Source organism: Schistocerca americana, chromosome 5 (genome assembly GCF_021461395.2).
Source record: "Schistocerca americana isolate TAMUIC-IGC-003095 chromosome 5, iqSchAmer2.1, whole genome shotgun sequence".
In the NCBI taxonomy this organism is placed as follows: domain Eukaryota; kingdom Metazoa; phylum Arthropoda; class Insecta; order Orthoptera; family Acrididae; genus Schistocerca; species Schistocerca americana.
In genome coordinates, this window is record NC_060123.1 from 21,219,513 (window position 1) to 21,239,324 (window position 19,812).

At 42.8% G+C, this 19,812-nt stretch overlaps 1 protein-coding gene and 3 non-coding genes across 16 annotated transcripts in view; all 4 read right to left on the reverse strand.

Moving 5' to 3' along the window:
• The window catches only part of LOC124615292 (voltage-dependent L-type calcium channel subunit beta-1), a 720,562-nt gene that overhangs the window by 96,491 nt on the left and 604,259 nt on the right, over positions 1–19,812 (reverse strand). For all 13 annotated transcript variants that reach the window (XR_006979771.1, XR_006979774.1, XR_006979770.1 and 10 more), the window contains one exon: positions 6,487–6,751. Coding sequence is in view for 7 of the 13 variants with exons in the window: in XM_047143072.1 (XP_046999028.1) it covers positions 6,487–6,751 (265 nt within the window). In the remaining 6 variants the exon portion in view is untranslated. The remainder of the gene's footprint in view (positions 1–6,486; positions 6,752–19,812) is intronic.
• Trnap-cgg lies at positions 7,145–7,219 on the reverse strand. The gene has a single exon. It is a non-coding gene; the product is annotated as a tRNA-Pro (tRNA).
• Positions 7,445–7,519, reverse strand: Trnaa-cgc. The gene has a single exon. It is a non-coding gene; the product is annotated as a tRNA-Ala (tRNA).
• On the reverse strand, positions 7,745–7,819 carry Trnap-cgg. The gene has a single exon. It is a non-coding gene; the product is annotated as a tRNA-Pro (tRNA).

Sequence of the window (19,812 nt, forward strand, 5' to 3'; positions counted from 1 at the left end):
GCTGGGTGAGCAGTGACACTCATAAAATAATAATAACATTATTAACAACAGTAATGATGATACAGTGTAAGCCTGAGAACACTGTAGTAGGCGTTACATAGTAACTATTGTGTTGTACTTTCAATTAGGTCATTTACTGTTGCGAAGTGAACAATGAAGCAGTTTCTGCTCTATTGTCGGCACTCTACAACGCTTAGATGCGTAGAAGGCATTTTAATGAGATATTTCAGTATATACTACGAAAATATCTCTATTTTACTGTCTCAGATACGTAAGGCAAAGTATGTGTGTAGTGGGTAGCGTATGTGAGGAAGCTGATGTTCGTACATTCCTTCCGCAAACTGTAACTTCCACTACAGTGCTCCACGCTTTAAGGCTGCTATTTGAAAAAAAGTAATTATTGGTAACTTATACAGTCGGTTACAAACTTCCGAATCAGTGGTGATAATAATGACCTTTTACACATAATTTACTTTCGTTCAAAAATGGCTCTGAGCACTATGGGACTTAACTTCTCAGGTCATCAGTCCCCTAGAACTTAGAACTAATTAAACCTAACTAACCTAAGGACATCGCACTCACCCATGCCCGAAACAGGATTCGAACCTGCGACCGTAGCGTCGCACGGTTCCAGACTGTAGCGCCTAGAACCGCTCGGCCTCCCCGGCCGGCTAATTTACTTTCGTGATCGAAATACAATTGAACCCTTTTGGTTTTACCCCTCAGAAAATTAAATTTTACCCCTCATCGGGTAATTAACTCCAGGTTGGGAACCACTGATACAGAAGTAATCGTTGCTTAAAACCAATGAGTGTTGTTATACCAATAGCTTTTAAAATTACACCACCACCAAAGCGGCGTGCAACAAACGTGAAATTGGAATGAAGTATCTTACAATGCTTAAATCTCTTCGTGCGAGCTCTAATTTCTCATATTTTACTACGATGACCTTTTCTCCCTAGGTGGGTAGACGCCAGCAAAATATTTTCACATTCGTAGGAGAAAGTTGGCGATTGAAATTTCGTGAAAAGATCCTGTCGCAATGATAAACGCTTTTGTCTTAATGATTACCACTCCAATTCGCGTATCATATCTCTGACACACAGTCTCCTACCTCGTCATGAGTAGTGTAGACGGTCTCTTAAATAGACCTGTTGCATCTTCTAAGGGTTCTGTCAGTGAATCACAGTCTTTCGTTCGGTTTCCTCATTCCTGACATTACCTACTAGATGATATTTCCAGTATAACTTGTTCGTAATTGTAATCTCTAGTTCTTTTGTTGAACTGACAGCCTTTAGATTTGTGTGATCTGCCGTGTAACCGAAATTTAGCAGATTCATTTTCGTACTCATGTAGATGACTACACACTTTTTCGTTATTTAGAGTAAATTGCCACTTTTCGCACAGTAGAGATATCTTGATTACATCATTTTGCAATTGGTTTTGATCATCTGATGACTTTACGACGCGGTAAATGACAATATGATCTGAAAACAGCCTTAGATGGCTGCCCAGATTGTCTCCTAACTTGTTTATGTAGAATGCGAATAGCAGACGGTCTCTAACACAACCTTGAAGAACGTCAGATGTCACTTCTGTATTACTTGAAGACTTTCTGTCTGTTACTTTCTGAAGAAAATCACGAATCCAGTCGCACAATTGAGACGCACTTTGATTACACACAATTTAATTACAAACTGCTTTTGAGAAATGGTGTAAAAAACCTTCTGGTAATCGAAAAACATGGAATCAATTTGAGACCCCCTTTTGATATCACTTATTAGTTTGTGTGAATAAAGTGCCAGCTGTGTTTCACAAGAACGATATTTTCTGCATTCGTCTTGGCTGTCTGACACTAAATTGTTTTCTTCGAGGTAATTCATAATGTTCGAACGCAGTATACATTCCAAAAATCCTACTGGAAATAGACGTTAGTGATACGCATCTGCAATTCAGCGTATTACTTCTATTTCCTTTCTTGAATATTGGTGTGACCTTTGCGACTTTCTATTCTTTAGGTATGGATCTTTCATCGATTGAGCGGTTGTATATGATTGCTAAGTCTGGAGCATATGCATCAGCATACTCCGAAAGGAATCTAATTGGTATGCAATCTGGAACGGAGGACTAGCCTTTATTGAGAGATTTGAGCAGTTTCGCTGCACTGAGGACACACAGTTTTAAGTTAAGTTGGCAGCACTTCTTGATTCGAATTCTGGAATATTTGCTTCGTCTTCTTAGGTGAAGGCACCGTCGTTGGTAACATTACCATTGATATCACATAGTGGAAGTATTGACTGTGTCTTGCCGCTGGTGTACTTTACATACGACCAGAATCTCTCTGGGTTTTTGCCACATTTCGAGACAGAATTTCATCGCACTGAAGTTGGAGCTAAATTTCGAGCTCCAGTAATTCATTCAGACATCTCCCAATGCCGCAGTGGTAACACCGGTTCCCGTCAGAACACCGAAGTTAAGCGCTGTCGGGCTGGGCTAGCAAGTGGATGGGTGTCCAACCAGTCTGCCGAGCGCTGTTGGCAAGCGGGGTGCATTCAGCCCTTGTGAGGCAAACTGAGGAGCTACTTGATTGAGAAGTAGCGGCTCCGGTCTCGGAAACTGACATACGGCCGGGAGAGCGTTGTAACGACCACATACCCCTCCATATCCGCGTCCAGTTAAGCCTGTGGGCTGAGGATGACACGGCGGCCGGTCGGTACCGTTGGGCCTTCATGGCCTGCTCGGGAGGAGTTTAGTTTTTTAGAAACAAAATACAACATGAAAGTGAGAACGTAACTGATTGTGAACGACGAGTACCCGAACGATCTGCTTATAATTGAGGTGCTGTTTGACAACGTTCCATAGCTGGTTCGACTGGGAAATAAAAATAACACTTGGGCACATTATCAGAATTAACTGCACAGAAACGCATCGCAGAATATCGTACTCGCACTATCGTTTGCTGATCCACTTCAGCAGCAGCGACGATTCTGGCCACCATGTTTACGAGATTGTTGGTATCGGCTTCATGTACGAGCATATACAATATTGAAGTGCTTTTATTGTTCAGAAGTGCGATGCAATGTTCCTTCGGGTATGTATGCATATCCGTAGAAACAGGTACTTGGGACTACATTTGTTATAAAATTTCTTCTAGAAGTTCGGGGCTGGCTTGAAGCTTGCTCGGATAGGCTATTTGTAAGGCGACCGCGCCGGCCGATGTGGCCGAGCGGTTCTAGGCGCTTCAGTCTGGAACCGTGCGATCGCTACGGTCGCAGGTTCGAATCCTGCCTTGAGCATGGATGTGTGTGATGTCCTTAGGTTAGTTAGGTTTAAGGGGCTCCGGAACGCCCTATACTTGCAATGTTAAAATAACGCTTATAAATTACATCTTTCCTCACAAAGTATTTGAGCTAGGAAGTTGAACTTCTTACAGATTATTTATTGGAATATGGGCTACAACTTAACACAGGGATTTTACAAAATTTTAGTTCAGTTATTAAAGATGATTTTTTTTTCAATTGTAATGAAAATTCACAACATTTTTTTGCAATTTTTTATTTATATATTCAAAAATATACAGTTTTTTGGAAAAAGGCTGTGTTAAATTATGCAGAAGGTACTGTGTAACATTTACTGAAAGTTTGAAACAAATATGTTTGGAAGATCCTTAGAAAACATGTAATTAGTATGAGAAAATAAAAGTTTTGGGAATCGAGCGACAAAGATTGGATTAACTTTTTAGTGCATTCCAGGTCCATAGGATGGATTATCTTCATCCTCTGCAAACTCCTCCTCCAGCTTCCTCTTGTTCCTCCTCCTGTTTACTCTTGCTTGTATTTCTAGACTCTTTACAGCCCTGTCTGCAGCCCGAAGGCGTTCCTTGTCTAAAGCAAGCATCGCTCGTACCATGTTAGAACCTATCTTCATTCCCATATTTCTAAATACCTTGCACCTTACAATGTTGCCATCATTGAAAGTCGCAACAGCATCATACACACCAAAGTGAAGTGTTTCTATTCCAACAAATACAGTCTTGGGGATTCTCGACCATATAACACTATTTACACTTTCATTGGGGTTTTGAGTTGTTCCGTGAATACACTTTTTCAACAGTTCAGGTGCTCCTAAGTCTCTGAAAATAGGTTTTGTCACATCCATTATTGCATGAGGCAGAATATGCTTATGAGTGTACACTTCACCAGTTAGCAATCCTTTGTTATATTTACACCAACTGTCTTCTTCTTTGGGACACAAGCTATGTTGGGGATTTTCATCGGTTGAAGAAGTATGAAAAAAAAGAGCCCAAACAGCCTTCTTCATTTCGTCGACACTTGGTGTATTTTGCCTAATAGCCATTCCATAATAGTTCTGTATTTTGTCAATTACACTGTCAGTTAACCTTCCCTTCCCATCCAACCTTCTACCATCACTGAGTTTTTGTTTTTTGTACGAAGCTTTCAGTCGCTGAAGTCTTGTTCCCATTCGCTTCTGTACGTGTCCAATACACTCAAATTTCTGCACTACAACATCATCACCATAGGGCTTCAGTCCTTGAACATGTTTGAAACTTTTAGAATCACCGTCACCAAGGTAATTAACATATCGCACTTTATCACACGCCTCAGAACGCTGGAATATACTGGCAACACCAGCCACTTCCATTCCTCCACTACTGCCACTGTAGTTAGCTTTGCAATTATTTTCATGTGTACCTTTATATTTTTGTGGACATCTGCAATACTTTGATATTACTGCTACATCTAAAACTTTCCCTGTACACATACTGGTGGCAGATACTACACCATGAAGAGATGTGTGTCCCCGTTTATGCCAGGTACCATCGAACGCTGCAGTCAAATCTCTGTTACCATTATTTTCCATTACTGCCTCTTCCACAGCGTTCTTCATAGATTCTATACAGACATCTTCTACTTTAGACCCTATTAATTTATTATGGGTCGTAAACGTGGTTGGGGGATTTGGAAGATTCATGATGCCACAGAAAATTGCACCTGCAGTAGCACCCTTACCAACTGAACGCAAGGAATAAACAAATCTAATGTTGTGTTCGTAGATTTTGCTACCATTTTCTTCAGTTGCAGTTACTGCAACACTGTTCCAAAAGGTGGTCATGTATGAACACTTATCACATTTCAGTTGTATTTCACTAGCAAGTCCTACGTGCTTTATTATGGAGAGTTCCAGACCAACTTCACTACAATGAATACATCTTACACAGTTTGAAAAAATTCCTTTGAGAACCGACATATCAAATATTTCATTCACATCCGATTCGCCCATAAAACATTCATAGTTTTCACTCATTGAACCAAGCTTCTTCTGTGAAGTATTTTCTTTCCCACTTTGGCTGCTATGGGCAGGTGTACTTGAGAGGTTAGGTTCACTCACTTGGTTATCGTCTTTATTGTTTACAGTAATAACACATACCTTTGGCTTTCCAACATTTCTCCTTTTCTTAAAAGCCTTCAGAGGATTTCTAATAACTTTACTTTTACTCATTATTATACTTCAACAAAACAGAGAATCAGGAAACAGAATTAATTACGAATATTTTCGAGATAACGACAGAGTAAATAAACATGAAACAATCGACAATCACACCAGCGATATATATTGAACCATCACAGGTTAGCCACAACACATACTCTATCTCACATCACTAAAATGTACCTGATGAACACGGACGTTAGTAATAACACCATTTGACAGCAGTTTAACAGCGCCACAGTGGGTCACGCCCATGTAGAACACATTTCAAAAAAAATTTAAAAATAGTAGTAGTCTTCGGAATTGAATAAATTATATATCTATTAAAAGGTAATAGTCTGCAGATTCAGAAAACGCAAAAAAGTAAGAATTGAACTTTTCATGATTTTGAGCCTTCGGGAGCCCCTTAAGTAGTTCTAAGTTCTAGGGGACTGATGACCTCAGATGTTAAGTCCCATAGTGCTCAGAGCCATTTTAAGGCGACCGTTCGTGATAAACGGGAAATCCGGGTACTAGTGTCGGTCCGTCAGAAATTTTCAGTGTCATCATTCCATTATTGAGATTATGGTTATCCAGAATCGCAATTGCGAATGCATTTCATGTTCATGTGAATAAAGCCCCATTTTCGTAACACAAAATAACACAGCTTCGCTAATGGTGCTCTCAAAAATCACATGATGGCTGTACGGAACTGAAACTCGAACTGAGCATCTGGAAGGGATGATCACACTGGTCTACACAAGTAGAACAATGCAGCATCGCCAGATCGCTCGCAGTGTTGTCAGTCTTATTACTTTTCTCACACATAGGTAGACGTAGATCCGTACTGTTAGAGAGATGGACATGTGCCTTCCGATTAAGGACATTAAAGTATAGCCCCAATCGTCAGACTTTCGAACACCGTGTATTACCGAAAACTTCGTAACTGTGCCTACTACCGCAGCAATATGCAGTGAGTTTTGGTCAGAGTGGGCTTACCTTGGGCGAGGAGATCTTGAGGTAGACGATGGTGGGGGCGAGAGAGGTCTTGGCGAGCTGCGACGGGTGGTTGATGGTGTCGCAGTCGAGCACGACCAGCTGCAAGGTGCGGGCCAGCTCGAAGATGCGCTCGATCTCGGCCTGCACCTCGGCCAGGCACGTGGACCGCGAGTTGGTCCGCTCCATGATGGCGCGCTTGGACGGGTTGTTCAGCAGCGAGCGCTTCGCCAGCGAGATGTCGGCCATGACGCGCGTTATGATGATGCTGTGCAACGGGCAGATAGCGCCGCTTCAGTTCACTGCTCGCCACAGACAACAACTGTTCAACAATGGACACACTATCTCATAAATGGCAACAAGTTACTTATATCCCGATCAAGCGGGATATGTTTTTGGGTAGGAAAACGATACAGCTTGTAAGTATTCGCCGCTCAGCATAGCCTAAACGTTTTGTTATTCCTTGGCGTTTCTAAATGGGAGGGGAGAATAACAGGAACTATAATTACGGTTCCATTTGGTTCTTGCTTGTCGCCAACAAGAATCCCTTACCAGCTCACCACTTTTTCTCACCTCCTTGACAACACTGAACAAATCCTGGTGTGCTGCTGCACGTGGATCAACACATCCCACATGAAACTTCCTGGCAGATTAAAACTGTGTGCCCGACCGAGACTCGAACTCGGGACCTTTGCCTTCCGCGGGCAAGCGCTCTACCAACTGAGCTACCGAAGCACGACTCACGCCCGGTACTCACAGCTTTACTTCTGCCAGTACCTCGTCTCCTACCTTCCAAACTTTACAGAAGCTCTCCTGCGAACCTGCAGAACTAGCACTCCTGAAAGAAAGGATATTGCGGAGACATGGCTTAGCCACAGCCTGGGGGATGTTTCCAGAATGAGATTTTCACTCTGCAGCGGAGAGTGCGCTGATATGAAACTTCCTGGCAGATTAAAACTGTGTGCCCGACCGAGACTCGAACTCGGGACCTTTGCCTTGCGCGGGCAAGCGCTCTACCAACTGAGCTACCGAAGCACGACTCACGCCCGGTACTCACAGCTTTACTTCTGCCAGTACCTCGTCTCCTACCTTCCAAACTTTACAGAAGCTCTCCTGCGAACCTGCAGAACTAGCACTCCTGAAAGAAAGGATATTGCGGAGACATGGCTTAGCCACAGCCTGGGGGATGTTTCCAGAATGAGATTTTCACTCTGCAGCGGAGAGTGCGCTGATATGAAACTTCCTGGCAGATTAAAACTGTGTGCCCGACCGAGACTCGAACTCGGGACCTTTGCCTTCCGCGGGCAAGCGCTCTACCAACTGAGCTACCGAAGCACGACTCACGCCCGGTACTCACAGCTTTACTTCTGCCAGTACCTCGTCTCCTACCTTCCAAACTTTACAGAAGCTCTCCTGCGAACCTGCAGAACTAGCACTCCTGAAAGAAAGGATATTGCGGAGACATGGCTTAGCCACAGCCTGGGGGATGTTTCCAGAATGAGATTTTCACTCTGCAGCGGAGTGTGCGCTGATATGAAACTTCCTGGCAGATTAAAACTGTGTGCCCGACCGAGACTCGAACTCGGGACCTTTGCCCTCATTACTCCGCTGCAGAGTGAAAATCTCATTCTGGAAACATCCCACATACTCTCCATATCCTCTCTCAGCGCAATTTTAACAGACTCCCTTAGCCTGACAACGAAATCCTCCCTGACGTCTACTGCCCCTATCAGATTCAACCCGTTACCCCCTACCACTTCCCAGTTTCAGAGCTGACTCCTTCCCCATCCGTCTATTTCCTCCTGTTGAGCTTGTCCTAGCCTCTCTCCTAGGTATCTGCATCCTATATCCCGTGCTTACCAACCAGTCGTCCTCCCACATTATACCGATCTCCGCAACCCATCCCAACTGAACCAAGTATCTCCACAAAAATTTCACTACTCCAATGGACCAACCGATGTTCTCTCCCCTCATTACTCCTACTATATGTAGGTCCCCCCAATCAAGTGATGGCGTAGTGTAATGCACTGCAGTGCATGTTTTAATTTGCTCCGATCTCATTAGCACCGTTTCTAAATGTCAGACGTTTTCCTATGTTATTTCAAGTATAATCAACGAAAACCGTACTTTTATTTTTTTAATATTTGTATATAGCTCGACCCCGTTAAAATGTTTATTCCATCCTTGTATATTTGAAACTCTTTTGGCTTAAGCGATGAGCGCTGTTCAGTTGGCAGCCCACCTGTGGGACGATGGAATGAACTAAGAACGAGCGACTTGCTTGAGAACACAAGAAGCTTCTTTCTGTCGCTCCTATGCACATAATACTGGCCACGCACTACGGCATGTTCTATGGATTAGTTCGACTATTGTGATATGAATCGTGTTGGTTAACAATCCCCCACACACAGACACACAATTTTTTATTTCTGTCAAATCGCAGCACATTAATTCACATAAGATGGAGACTGGACCAGAGATGTTAATGGACGCATAATATCCTCCTTTCGATGCCAGAGTATGAAATGTGGTGGATGTTAGGTTATTCTAAATATCAGACTTATGAACATACTTTATACTGTGAAGTGTCATAGGTTGTTAAAAAAAAAGCATAAAGGCATGATCTTTCGAAGCTCTTGTATTTTCGCCTAGTGTTTTTACGACTAATATTAAGAAATTTCCATGTTCCACACTCACTTTGTTTTGTGGTGGGCACCTTGTGTCCAAGTTTGTGTTGCCACATGATCTTTGTATTTCCAGACGACATTTGTAAATGAAATACCGGTATGCAAAACAATCCTGTTTAGTGACGCTGTTTCCGATCCTTCAGTTCATCGTTCGCTAATAGGTATTGCATCTAGCTGTTTAAGAAAATCGATAATAATTTATTTCCATTTCATTTCCTTAAAACTATTGTTATATCTTGACACAATCAAATTTATACTTTACATTGCCGTTATGGAGAGTATCAAACCTCCATCTTAAGATCAATAGGCAGCACAGTAGTCTTAGAGTAGTTGAGGAACTGGATTGAACCTGGGTCCTCCATGACCGGAGTCTAACGCTCTACGCACCAGACTGCTACGGCCACATAATAAATGTAAAATCATCACTTTATTTAGCTGATTCACTCTCTCTTTCGTGTTCTTTTTTGAATTCGGTCGTATATTCGGATTAGTGTCGAGGTCCGGTGTGTCTGCCAGCTTGTGGATGGTTTTTAAGGCGGTTTTCCAGCTGCCTCAGCGAATGCGGACTGGTTCCCCTTATGCCAGCTCAGTTACACTATGTCGGCTACTGCTGCGCAAACACTGTCTCCACGTACGCGTACACCATAATTACTCTACCACGCAAAGCAGGAAATAAGTGGCCGGAAGACCGTAAGAGAGAACACAGCGAGTATATGAAGAGAATTTGGCAGGAGCGAAGGAAGAAGGGGAAAAAAATCGCGACTGCTCAAGTTCAGTCGCTGTCTGGAAAGGGAACAGCTGAAAATAATACATGATATATGCCATAAACCACCATTCAGTGCATGGATAAATGTACTGCGTACCAATAATAGCTACTTTTTGTGCTACTCGATTCGCCTATTGAACTGGGGGGAAATGTCGGCCTATATTTCTTGGCAGGCGCTTTAATCTCTCTTAGCCCCAAAAATGTGTTAAGTTTCGTCGAAACTGATCACCGCAATGGCGGTGGACTTCGCACTGTGCTACAGGTTAGTTAGTTAGTGACATGTTCCGTAGACAATTTGGACGGTTCTTTTATAGAAAAATGGTGTGGAGCAAGTGAGATTAGAGAATGCGTTCTTGTCCACTGCCGCAAGACTAAAACCACGGAACTCCTGAGTGACCTCACGGAGTGCGACGCGCAGAAATGTATTGAGTTCTGGTAGGAACGACACGTGGACTCACCCGGACCTACTGTGAAGAGGAACATCTTTAACTGGTCGTATAAAACAAAGAGACAGATTTGCAGCATCAGTCTCGTTTCTTCCTGGCCAGACCCGAGAGCTACGTTTTTCGCAGAGCGCAAAGACACGTTGGTACTGATCTTCTCGCCCCCCGCCACTGAGATGATCGATTCTCATGAAAGTTGCCCCAAAATCGTGCACGACACCAACACCTAAATAGGTAACATTTTTGTGTGCTACAATGAAGACAAAAAAAAATTAATTTCGCTTAGCATTAAAAAGATTCTCGGATCTCGGTGATCAGTTAGCTGCATATTAAAAGACCACAAGAAAACTCCGAGTCAGATGTTAACTAGGAAAATAGAAGTTAACGACATGAGGATACACGCTTTTAGAATAAGTCCTCCACGTGTCAGCGGGAAAGGAATAAAATGACGGAAACAGAAAACATTACAGATACTACCATATTTTTATGCCTGTGGCATATGCTGATTAAAATCGCATCTGTATGCCAGCCAGCTTATCTTCAGCACAGAAAAGAGTCATTCCTACGGTGCGGCTACATGGCGGCTAACGCTACTGAAAGTTTTCAGGTGGGAATCGCAATACAGCGTGTCCAAAGGACGTTCGCGTGCCGTCTTTCAGACTTTCAAAAATATCGAATCATTGGCGTAATAGACATGGGATCATCGTACCGCGACTGCCCAGACAGTTGGCTTTGCTGCAGCGACAGCAGAACGAGTGGCGACAGAGGGGTCAGCACAGCAGTGCAAAAGAGTAGGCGCAGGCCCTTCCACAAGGAGAGGAGATCACGCGACTGGCTAAGCTGAAATTCTGGAAGTCGTTGCAGGCAGCGTGTCAGCAAGAGCAGTCTCTGGAGCAGATTAGTGGAACACGAGTAGAGATTTCCACTAGCCACACGTCGTTTATCACTGCTATCGTATCAAAGAGAATAGAGATTTGCACGGTGTACAGGTAGAGTGAACTGGGACATCGAGTGGCGTTCTGTGGTTCTCAGCGATGATGTATACTTCTGTTTGCGGCGATCAGTTTGATTTCAACGTGTCCATAGACGATGTTAGGGAACGTCGCAGGAAGCAAATATTCTTGAGGCCTACAACTGTCCAACTCCTGGAATCATGATGTGTGGGCCAACTGGATAGTGGAACAGGTCAGTACTGATGATTACTGAAGTGAAGTTGAATGCTCGGCAGTATGTGGCAAGAATGATAACCCGTATGTTCATTCGCTGCGTGACCAGGTTATCAAATGGTGTATCCCACGAGGGTAATGCAGAACCCAAGACTGCAGTTCACATCATTAACGCCTTTAGAAGGTGATGAAACTTTGTGAGACAGCTCCGTCATTATCAACAGTTAGGAACTAAGCGGACGAATTCGAATGTGGACATATCACTCTTTGGGAAGGTCCACATGAGGTAAGTAGCAAAACAGTAACCTGGGCAATGTGCGCAATATGCTCTTAGGCGGTAGCTTTGTTTAAGATTATTGCCACATTTGTTGGATAATGAAGAAACACAAACGAGAAAACTAATTTATCAGCAACGACCAGACAGTTTTAAAAAGTATTGGACGTATTTTAGTAACCGATTTGGTACCGCGGATGAGAGCCTGTGTCCACTACTGCACCCCACAAGCGAAACAGCCACCACGCCAGTAGATAGGAGCCGGCAATCGTGCACTACAAAAAACGAGGTCGATTTCGTCTCCAGAGATGTTATTTCCAGTATTTTATGAACTGCAAAGGTTTATTTTTACTGAATGCCTTGCAAAAAATGAAACAATAACAGACAAATAATGTTAAGTCAAAAAAACAGTCGCAGCACGAAGGAATTATTTGAAGCAGACGGGAATCGCTAAATGTGATGTACATGTACAGACAAAGAAATGATTTCTGCTTCAAAAAATTTGGATGATATGTTCAGGAGATACAGCTCCACAAACTAAGAAAGTCAATATTGCCTTGGTCCTCCTCTGGCTCTTATGGAAGCATTACTCGGTCTGGCATTGATCGGTAGAGTTGTTGGGTCCTCCTGAGGATTACCGTGCCAAATTCTATCCAATTGGCGCGTTAGATCGTCGAAATACCGAGCTGGTTGGAAGGCGCTGCCCATAATGCTACAAACGTTCTCAGCTAGGGAGAGATCCTCCGATCATGCTGGCCAAAGTAGGGCTTTCCAAGCACGAAGACAAGCGGTAGAAACTCTCGGGCCAACATTACCTTGCTGAAATGTAAGCCCAGATTGTTTTGCCACGAAGAGCAATAAAACGGGACGTACAATATTGCCAACGTACCGCTGGGCTGTAAGGGTGCTGCGGATGACTACCAAACGTGTCCTGCTATTAAAAGAAGTGGCACCCCTGACCTCCACTCATGGTTGTCTAGCTGTACGCTTGGCGACAGTCAGGTCGATATCCCACTGCTGTCTGGGGAGTCTCAAGACACTTCTTCAGCCTGGAATCTCATTGACTGTAATGGAACTGTCTTCACTGGTGAGACCCGCTTCGAACTGAGCTCCGCCCGCCATACAGGAGTGATGTTCTGGGTGTCATTTCTTTTCGTAGCTGGTCCCCTTTGGTTCTCATGAGCGGCATCCTTACAGCATTCTGTACGTTGACGACATTCTGCGTCCTGGTTTGTTGGCCTTCGCGGTAAACAAACTTGGGCTTACATTTTAGCATGACAACGCCCGGCTGCACCTAGTGAGTGCTTCTATCGCTTGTCTTCGTGCTTGTCAAGCCCTCTCTTGGCCAGTAAGGTTGTCGGATCTCTCCCCTACTGAGAACGTTAGAAGCGCGGCCCTCCAACCAGCTCGGTATTTTGACGATCTAACGTGCTAATTGGACAGAATTTTGCACGATATCCCTCTGGAGGACACCCAACAACTATCAATCAGTACCAAGCCGAATAACTGCTTACATAAGGGCTAGAGGAAGAGCAACGCGTTGTTGACTTAATCTTTGAAGCTCTTTTTCTTGAAAAAAACGTCCAATTTTTCTGAAATTGTAACCATTTGTTTGTCTATGCACGTACGTCACATTTTCCGATTTCCGCCCCATTCAGATAACTTTTCGTGATGCGTGGTATTTTTTATCTTACAACGCATTAGACAAATCTCTATGACCAACTGGATGAACACACACTTAAGAAGAGTCCTGATAACGCGACAACTGCGGTGGCCTCGTATCCGTGCAGCAATGGTAGTGTTTCCCGAGCAGTAATGAATTCACAAGACATCTAATTTCTGGACACTTCAGAAAAGTCTAGAGGCAGAATCACGTCGTAAAACAAAATGTATTTTATGCAAATGAAGCTATTATTTATTGAAACCAGTTTTAAAATTTGCATTTATTGGAGGCGAGCGGGGTCTACGTGGTGCGACAATGAAGTAATGAGACTGATTTTCTTTGCAAGATGTAGCGACAGTGCAGGTCTGCGTAGGCGCAATATCTTTGATCGTGGTCTATAAGCTGCTTCCAGTCCAAGTGGCACGTCGATGCAACTGCTCAGTCGTGAGTTGTGTTGTAATAAGTGTCTCTCGACACGGAAATGGAACAGCATAACATTGCGCAACGGTATGCCATTTCTTTTTGCGTTAAATTGGGTGAAAACGTGACGACAACTTACGGTAAGCTTCAGAAGGCTTTTGGAGAGGAGGTTACGCCAAGAGCTCAAGTTTTTCGTTGGCATAACATGTGTAGTGAAGGCAGAACGAATGCTGAAGATGAGGACCGCAGTGGACGACCATCAACCTGACGGATGGATGTCAACTTTGACAGGGTGCGTGAACTCGTAGGATCAGATCGAAGATTATCCTTGAAAATGATTGCAGAAGAACTGAACATCAATCGAGTAACGGTTCGTCTAATAATAACTGAAGATCTTGGTATGAGAAAGATTTGTGCAAAAATGGTCCACAACAGCGAGAAACACGAAAAAATGTGGCAGCCGAACTGTTAGAGCAAACGGAAATCAATCCAGAATTGTTGAGCCGTGTTATCACTGGTGATGAAAGTTTTTTTTTTTCAGTGCGATCCGGTGACAAAACCCCAAAGTTCGCAATGGTGCTCAAAGGGATCACCCAGACCAAAAAAAGCTCGCATGTCAAACTCAAAAGTGAAATGAATGAATGCTTATGTGCTTTTTTGATTCCAAGGGAATTGTTCATAAAAAGTGGATGCCTCCTGGACAAACAGTTAACCAATATTACTCGTACTACAAAGAAATTTTAGAAAGACTTCGTAAAAGAGTACTTCGTGTCCGTGCCAACATCGCTGATGATTGGATTCTGCACCACGATAATGCGCCATCCCATACTGCTCTGTCAGTACAGCAATTTTTAACCTCAAAACAAATTTCAGTGCTACCACAGCCACTTTATTCACCAGATATCTCTCCGTGCGACTTTTTCTATTTCCAAGAGTCAAAACGGCGGTCAAGGGACACTATTTTCAAACAACACAACATGTCCAAAAAGCTTTGACGAGGGTCTCGGAGGATATTACAGAAGATGAGTTCCAGGAATGTTACCATCAATGGCAGAAGCGCTGGAAAAAGTGTGTGTGCAATCAGAAGTGTACTACTTTGAAGGAGACAACACTAAACTTGACTAAAACGGAAAGCAACATCTTTTTTTCACATCAGTCTCATTACCTTATTGTCGCACCTCGTAGTCTTAGATTCGCTTAAAAACCATATCCAGTCCGAATGTTCTTATGACGCGCAGATTCAACAGATATCTAGGTGACATCACATCTCACAGGATAGCGAACAAACCACGCGTGAGATGTCACAGTGAAACATCTGGAATTAAACGGCACGTTTATCGGCTGACTGAAATTAACGTAACTTAAAACTTTGAATTAAATTTTAAGCACTTTATGCATACAGGAGATGAAAGAATATGAATCCCAACAGGGTTACACCTACGTCATCTTTAATTAATGGCGTCGTGTTACAGGGAGAAGACACATTGATTGATGACTGTGAAAGAATTAATACAAGATTCGGCTGGTAGAATCGAAAGTTGGGTGACAGTGTCAGCATCCTACGAAGTAGGGACAGAGGCGTCTCCCCAGTGTGGGTGACCGTAACGGCGGTCTTGCCGAAGCATGGGGGAGGTTTGACAACACCGTGGACCAGCGCGCCGCAACAGTCGTGTTCTGTTAATGAATCCTAGACAATCTACCAACCTGACCTCTTTTACCTATCAATCAGAAAGGCTCAACAGTTGGCATTAATAATGGTTCAACTAATTACCTAATGACCGGTGGGCAAGTTTTCTGACGGACAGAAAAGAACATGAGGTTGCGTTGTCTTAATTATGCAGCGCTTATATTGCGGAAGCAACCACAATCAAGGAGCAATTATGTTTGGAACACAAGATAAATTATTACCGACTCTAGAAGTGCTTTGGAACAACTGGTGTATCGCAAGTGGAAGTCTGATAACAGTTGTACTTATCACGTGGTGGAATTAACAGTGAAAAACAGGAAAAAATGGTTCATCTAATGCGGCTGATAGAGCACTCAGGTACTCGCTGTATTGAAGCAGTAGATGCACCTTCAATAGACAGCTTTAAAGAAGGGAATCAAGTATTTAAACAGCTTCCATATTCCCACGTCCTTGACAAGAAAAGAGGCAATGGGAACAGCAGCGAAAAAAAAAAAAGCGAAAACCGATTTACGATCGCTTTAGTCCATCGCCCCATTGTAACAAAAGCGTGGCAGTTGTCAGAAGAATGTTCCGAGGAGACATTGGATATCAATTATTCTAATGAATCTGGAACATGCATGTTTTACTGCGCTTCTCTATGACACTGGAGTGACAGAATCTCTTCCATATGCAGTGAAAATCCAGAAGATGCCAGATCTTAACCACATCATTTTGGGAAGCTATAAATATACTCCACACAAAAATAAACCAAGGGTAAACGTTGCAAAAATGCAGATTTCATTGTCAACAAATAATAAAACATTAATGACTGAGAACAGTCTCGAAATTAAAAGTCTGATGGCACGTTAGATCCAAAAAGTGATTATAAAATCACTAAGGAAGGAGAGGCACACAGAAGTCAGTCGCAATCCGATTAGTTTTTATTATTCTTGCAAATCTAGGTTTCGGCTATAAATAGTCATCTTCAGTGTATTTTCGTTACAATTCAATAGACTCGCGGCAGTTCGTGTCACCATATGTTCTTACAGGTATATAAGCAGAATGAGTGTCCCGCATACAAGCACTGGTCACGCTGTCCACCTTGGTGATGAATGCAACAGTAGCGATCAACTACGCATTCACTTGCAGCAGTCTTTGTGATAAAGTGAGGCTATAAATATCGTGGACGAATCGAGCCTCTAGTTTAGTTTCTTTGTTTCTTCCCTGGGCACAGAGAACCTCCTGTTTATTTCGTTCTTACTTACACACATGGATAACATATTGCGCATACATAGGAAAAAACTCCACTACTTAACAGCTACACTACTGATGACAAACAGCTGGAGACAGCGTCTGCCGTAAAATATCTAGGCGTAATTATCCAGAGCGATCTTAAGTGCAATGACCATATAAAACAGACAGTGGGAAAAGCAGACACCAGACTCAGATTCATCAGAAGAATCTTAAGGAAATGTAACTCATCCACGAAAGAAGTGGCTTACAAGGCGCTTGTTCGCCCGTCTCTTGGGTATTGTTCATCAGGTAGGACTGATAGAGAAGACAGAGATGATCCAACGAAGAGCGGCGCGCTTTGTCACGGGATCGTTTAGCCGGCGAGAGAGCGTTACGGAAATGCTAAACAAACTCCACTGGCGGACGTTAAAAAAGTGACGATGTGCATCACGGAGCGATTTACTATTGAAATTTCGGAGCAGCACTCTTCAGGAGTCAGACAACATATTACTTCCCCCACATACACGTATTGACCACGAGGAGAAAATTCGACAAATTAGGGACAATACAGAGGCTTACCGACAATCATTCTTCCCACGCACTATTTGCGAGTGAGACAGGGTTGGAGGGATCTGATAGTGGTACCGAAAGTACCCTCCGCCACACACCATTAGTTGGCTTGCGGAGTATGATGTAGATGGGCAGTTATATGTGATATCTGAATTGTGACGTCAACAAAAACATGTTAGTAAGGACTGGTAAGGGGCAACACAAGCAGCCACAAATATTTTTAAATAATTTCATTTTATTCCCATGGCCGGTTTCGAGTCATTACACCCATCTTCAGATGGCTGCACTTGTTTTAGTTCAGTAACAGGATCGTCAGCAGCAACAAGGTGTGCATGATAGCCTCAACTGGTCACGGCACATAAAGGTAAAGCTTCTTAAAACTATGCGTGGCTATGTGGGTTCCATATCAAAAATATCTAATTGAGTAAGAACCCTGCAGTTGAACAAGATTACGCATGGATAAAATAACATTAGAATCTGTTATATTTTTTCATTTACCTGTTGTATTCATTCTCTAGGTGCATAAATGAACGTACTTGTTGACTTTTCGATGCTAAAATGCTACGTAGGAAAGGTAACCTTGTGTCTGACTGCATCACTTAGTAGTTTGTAATGGGGTCCTATCCATCACTAGTTTCCCAGCCTACGTTACATGAGGGCTGTGGTGGAATTAACTAACGAACTTTATGTAGGAGCCTAACAGCAAGAAAATATTCGATGCAGTCTTTATGCACATAGATTACTTGCTTATGGAGGATATAAACAACTTGTCCCAGTAGGAATGGCCAGGGATATGACAAGAACGGTCATTAGAAGCAAATGGATCTCGTAAACATGGACTCTAAAAACACACCTTAAGAGCTATGAGCACTTTTTCATTAGAAAAGATGTATATCACAGTAACGAAGAGGAACAAGTTCTCACAGTTTTTAGGGTATTTGTTTCAGAGCTGCGAATGATCATTCCTCTCATATCTCTCAATATTGATCATTCCTCCTGGGACAGGTTGTAGCTTGAGTCATGTACGACGTAATGCCCCTTTATTTCGTGAGCAGTTCAGGTTACCGAAACGAGGTTTTCAGCAAATGATAGAACGACGACGGACACGTGATTTCGTTGGATGTTTAATCCTTTTGCTCTTGTATCAACAAAGGTACTGAAGCAAGTACGCTTTTTTTAAAAAATGGAACGATACACTTCCTTTTAACAGCGCTCGAAAGCCTTTGAAAAGAGGAGTTACATGGATATAACGCTTGTTGATGTTGTAATTGAAACATTACGCATGAATATCCGAGAAGAGTGCTAATGCTTTGAAAACATCGCCAAGTTCGTCTCGCAGGCCAGGCTGCGTTGTTATATGCACCAAGAAGATTGAGCTACGTTGATGAGAAAACGTATTTCCCCTTGGTCCAACGATACAGATACAGGCAAGCTACAGTTTCAGTAAATGGAACTTCAAGTAGACTCGTAGCTTATCAGGAGTAACATAGGAAAACTATTTCAGAAGTGTGTACGTACTCATATTTAAGTGAACAAAGCCTCGATACAACGACGCCGACTGGCATGAGGGCCTTATCTGGTGGTGTTTACACTGCAATACCCGATTCCAGCAGTCTTCTCTTTCAAGCTGGGCTCATTTCTTGGATACTTTTCCGAAAAGATTTTAGCGCCAACATAAACAAGCCTTATAATCACTGTACTCGTCTTTTCAAGAGCTTTAGAATGCAGGTAAAGAGAGTATTTTGTAATGCAAACAGCCTCAGGGATCAGGCCTTAGTCCTGTTCCGACTGGGTTGAGAGTTGTCTATAAGGCAGTAAAAGAAACTATCTGTGATCGCGTGACATGTGATCACGACGTCGCCAAATCTCCAGTAGATAAAGCCTGATGACGCCGTTGCTTCCTTATTTCAAGCAGCTTCGTACTATCCTTTACGAGCCTTAAGTGCACCTCGTTCCAGAACTCACTCCATCAGAAAAATCCGAGAAGGTACTGGGAATCGAATAAGGGTCTTTCCACACCGAAAGCTGTGAAGGTACTTATTCGGCTAAGGAGACGTTCAGAGGATACCGTTTCAATAAAATAAAGTCATATTAGCTTGAGTATCTCGGTTGATATAACGGTTAAGAGCATTAAGCATACTACGCTGTTCCTCTCTGCGTAATATCTTTTGCATGTCGTGAACAGTTCACGAAATAAAAGGGGTGTTTCAGGGAAAGCGTTTTTCCCTGTAACTTAAAGAATAATAAATGAAAGGAATATTTATTTAGATACGTAGAGTCGTTGCTTTTTCTGCAAGATTATGATCATTGTGAATTTATTCATTTTCCAGATAGTTGTAATTTTTTAATAAAATATTTTTATATGACACATTTGAACGAACAGTATGCAAATGAATGAAAATAAAATTACAATCAGTTTTCCTACGGGAGCTAGAAACGTT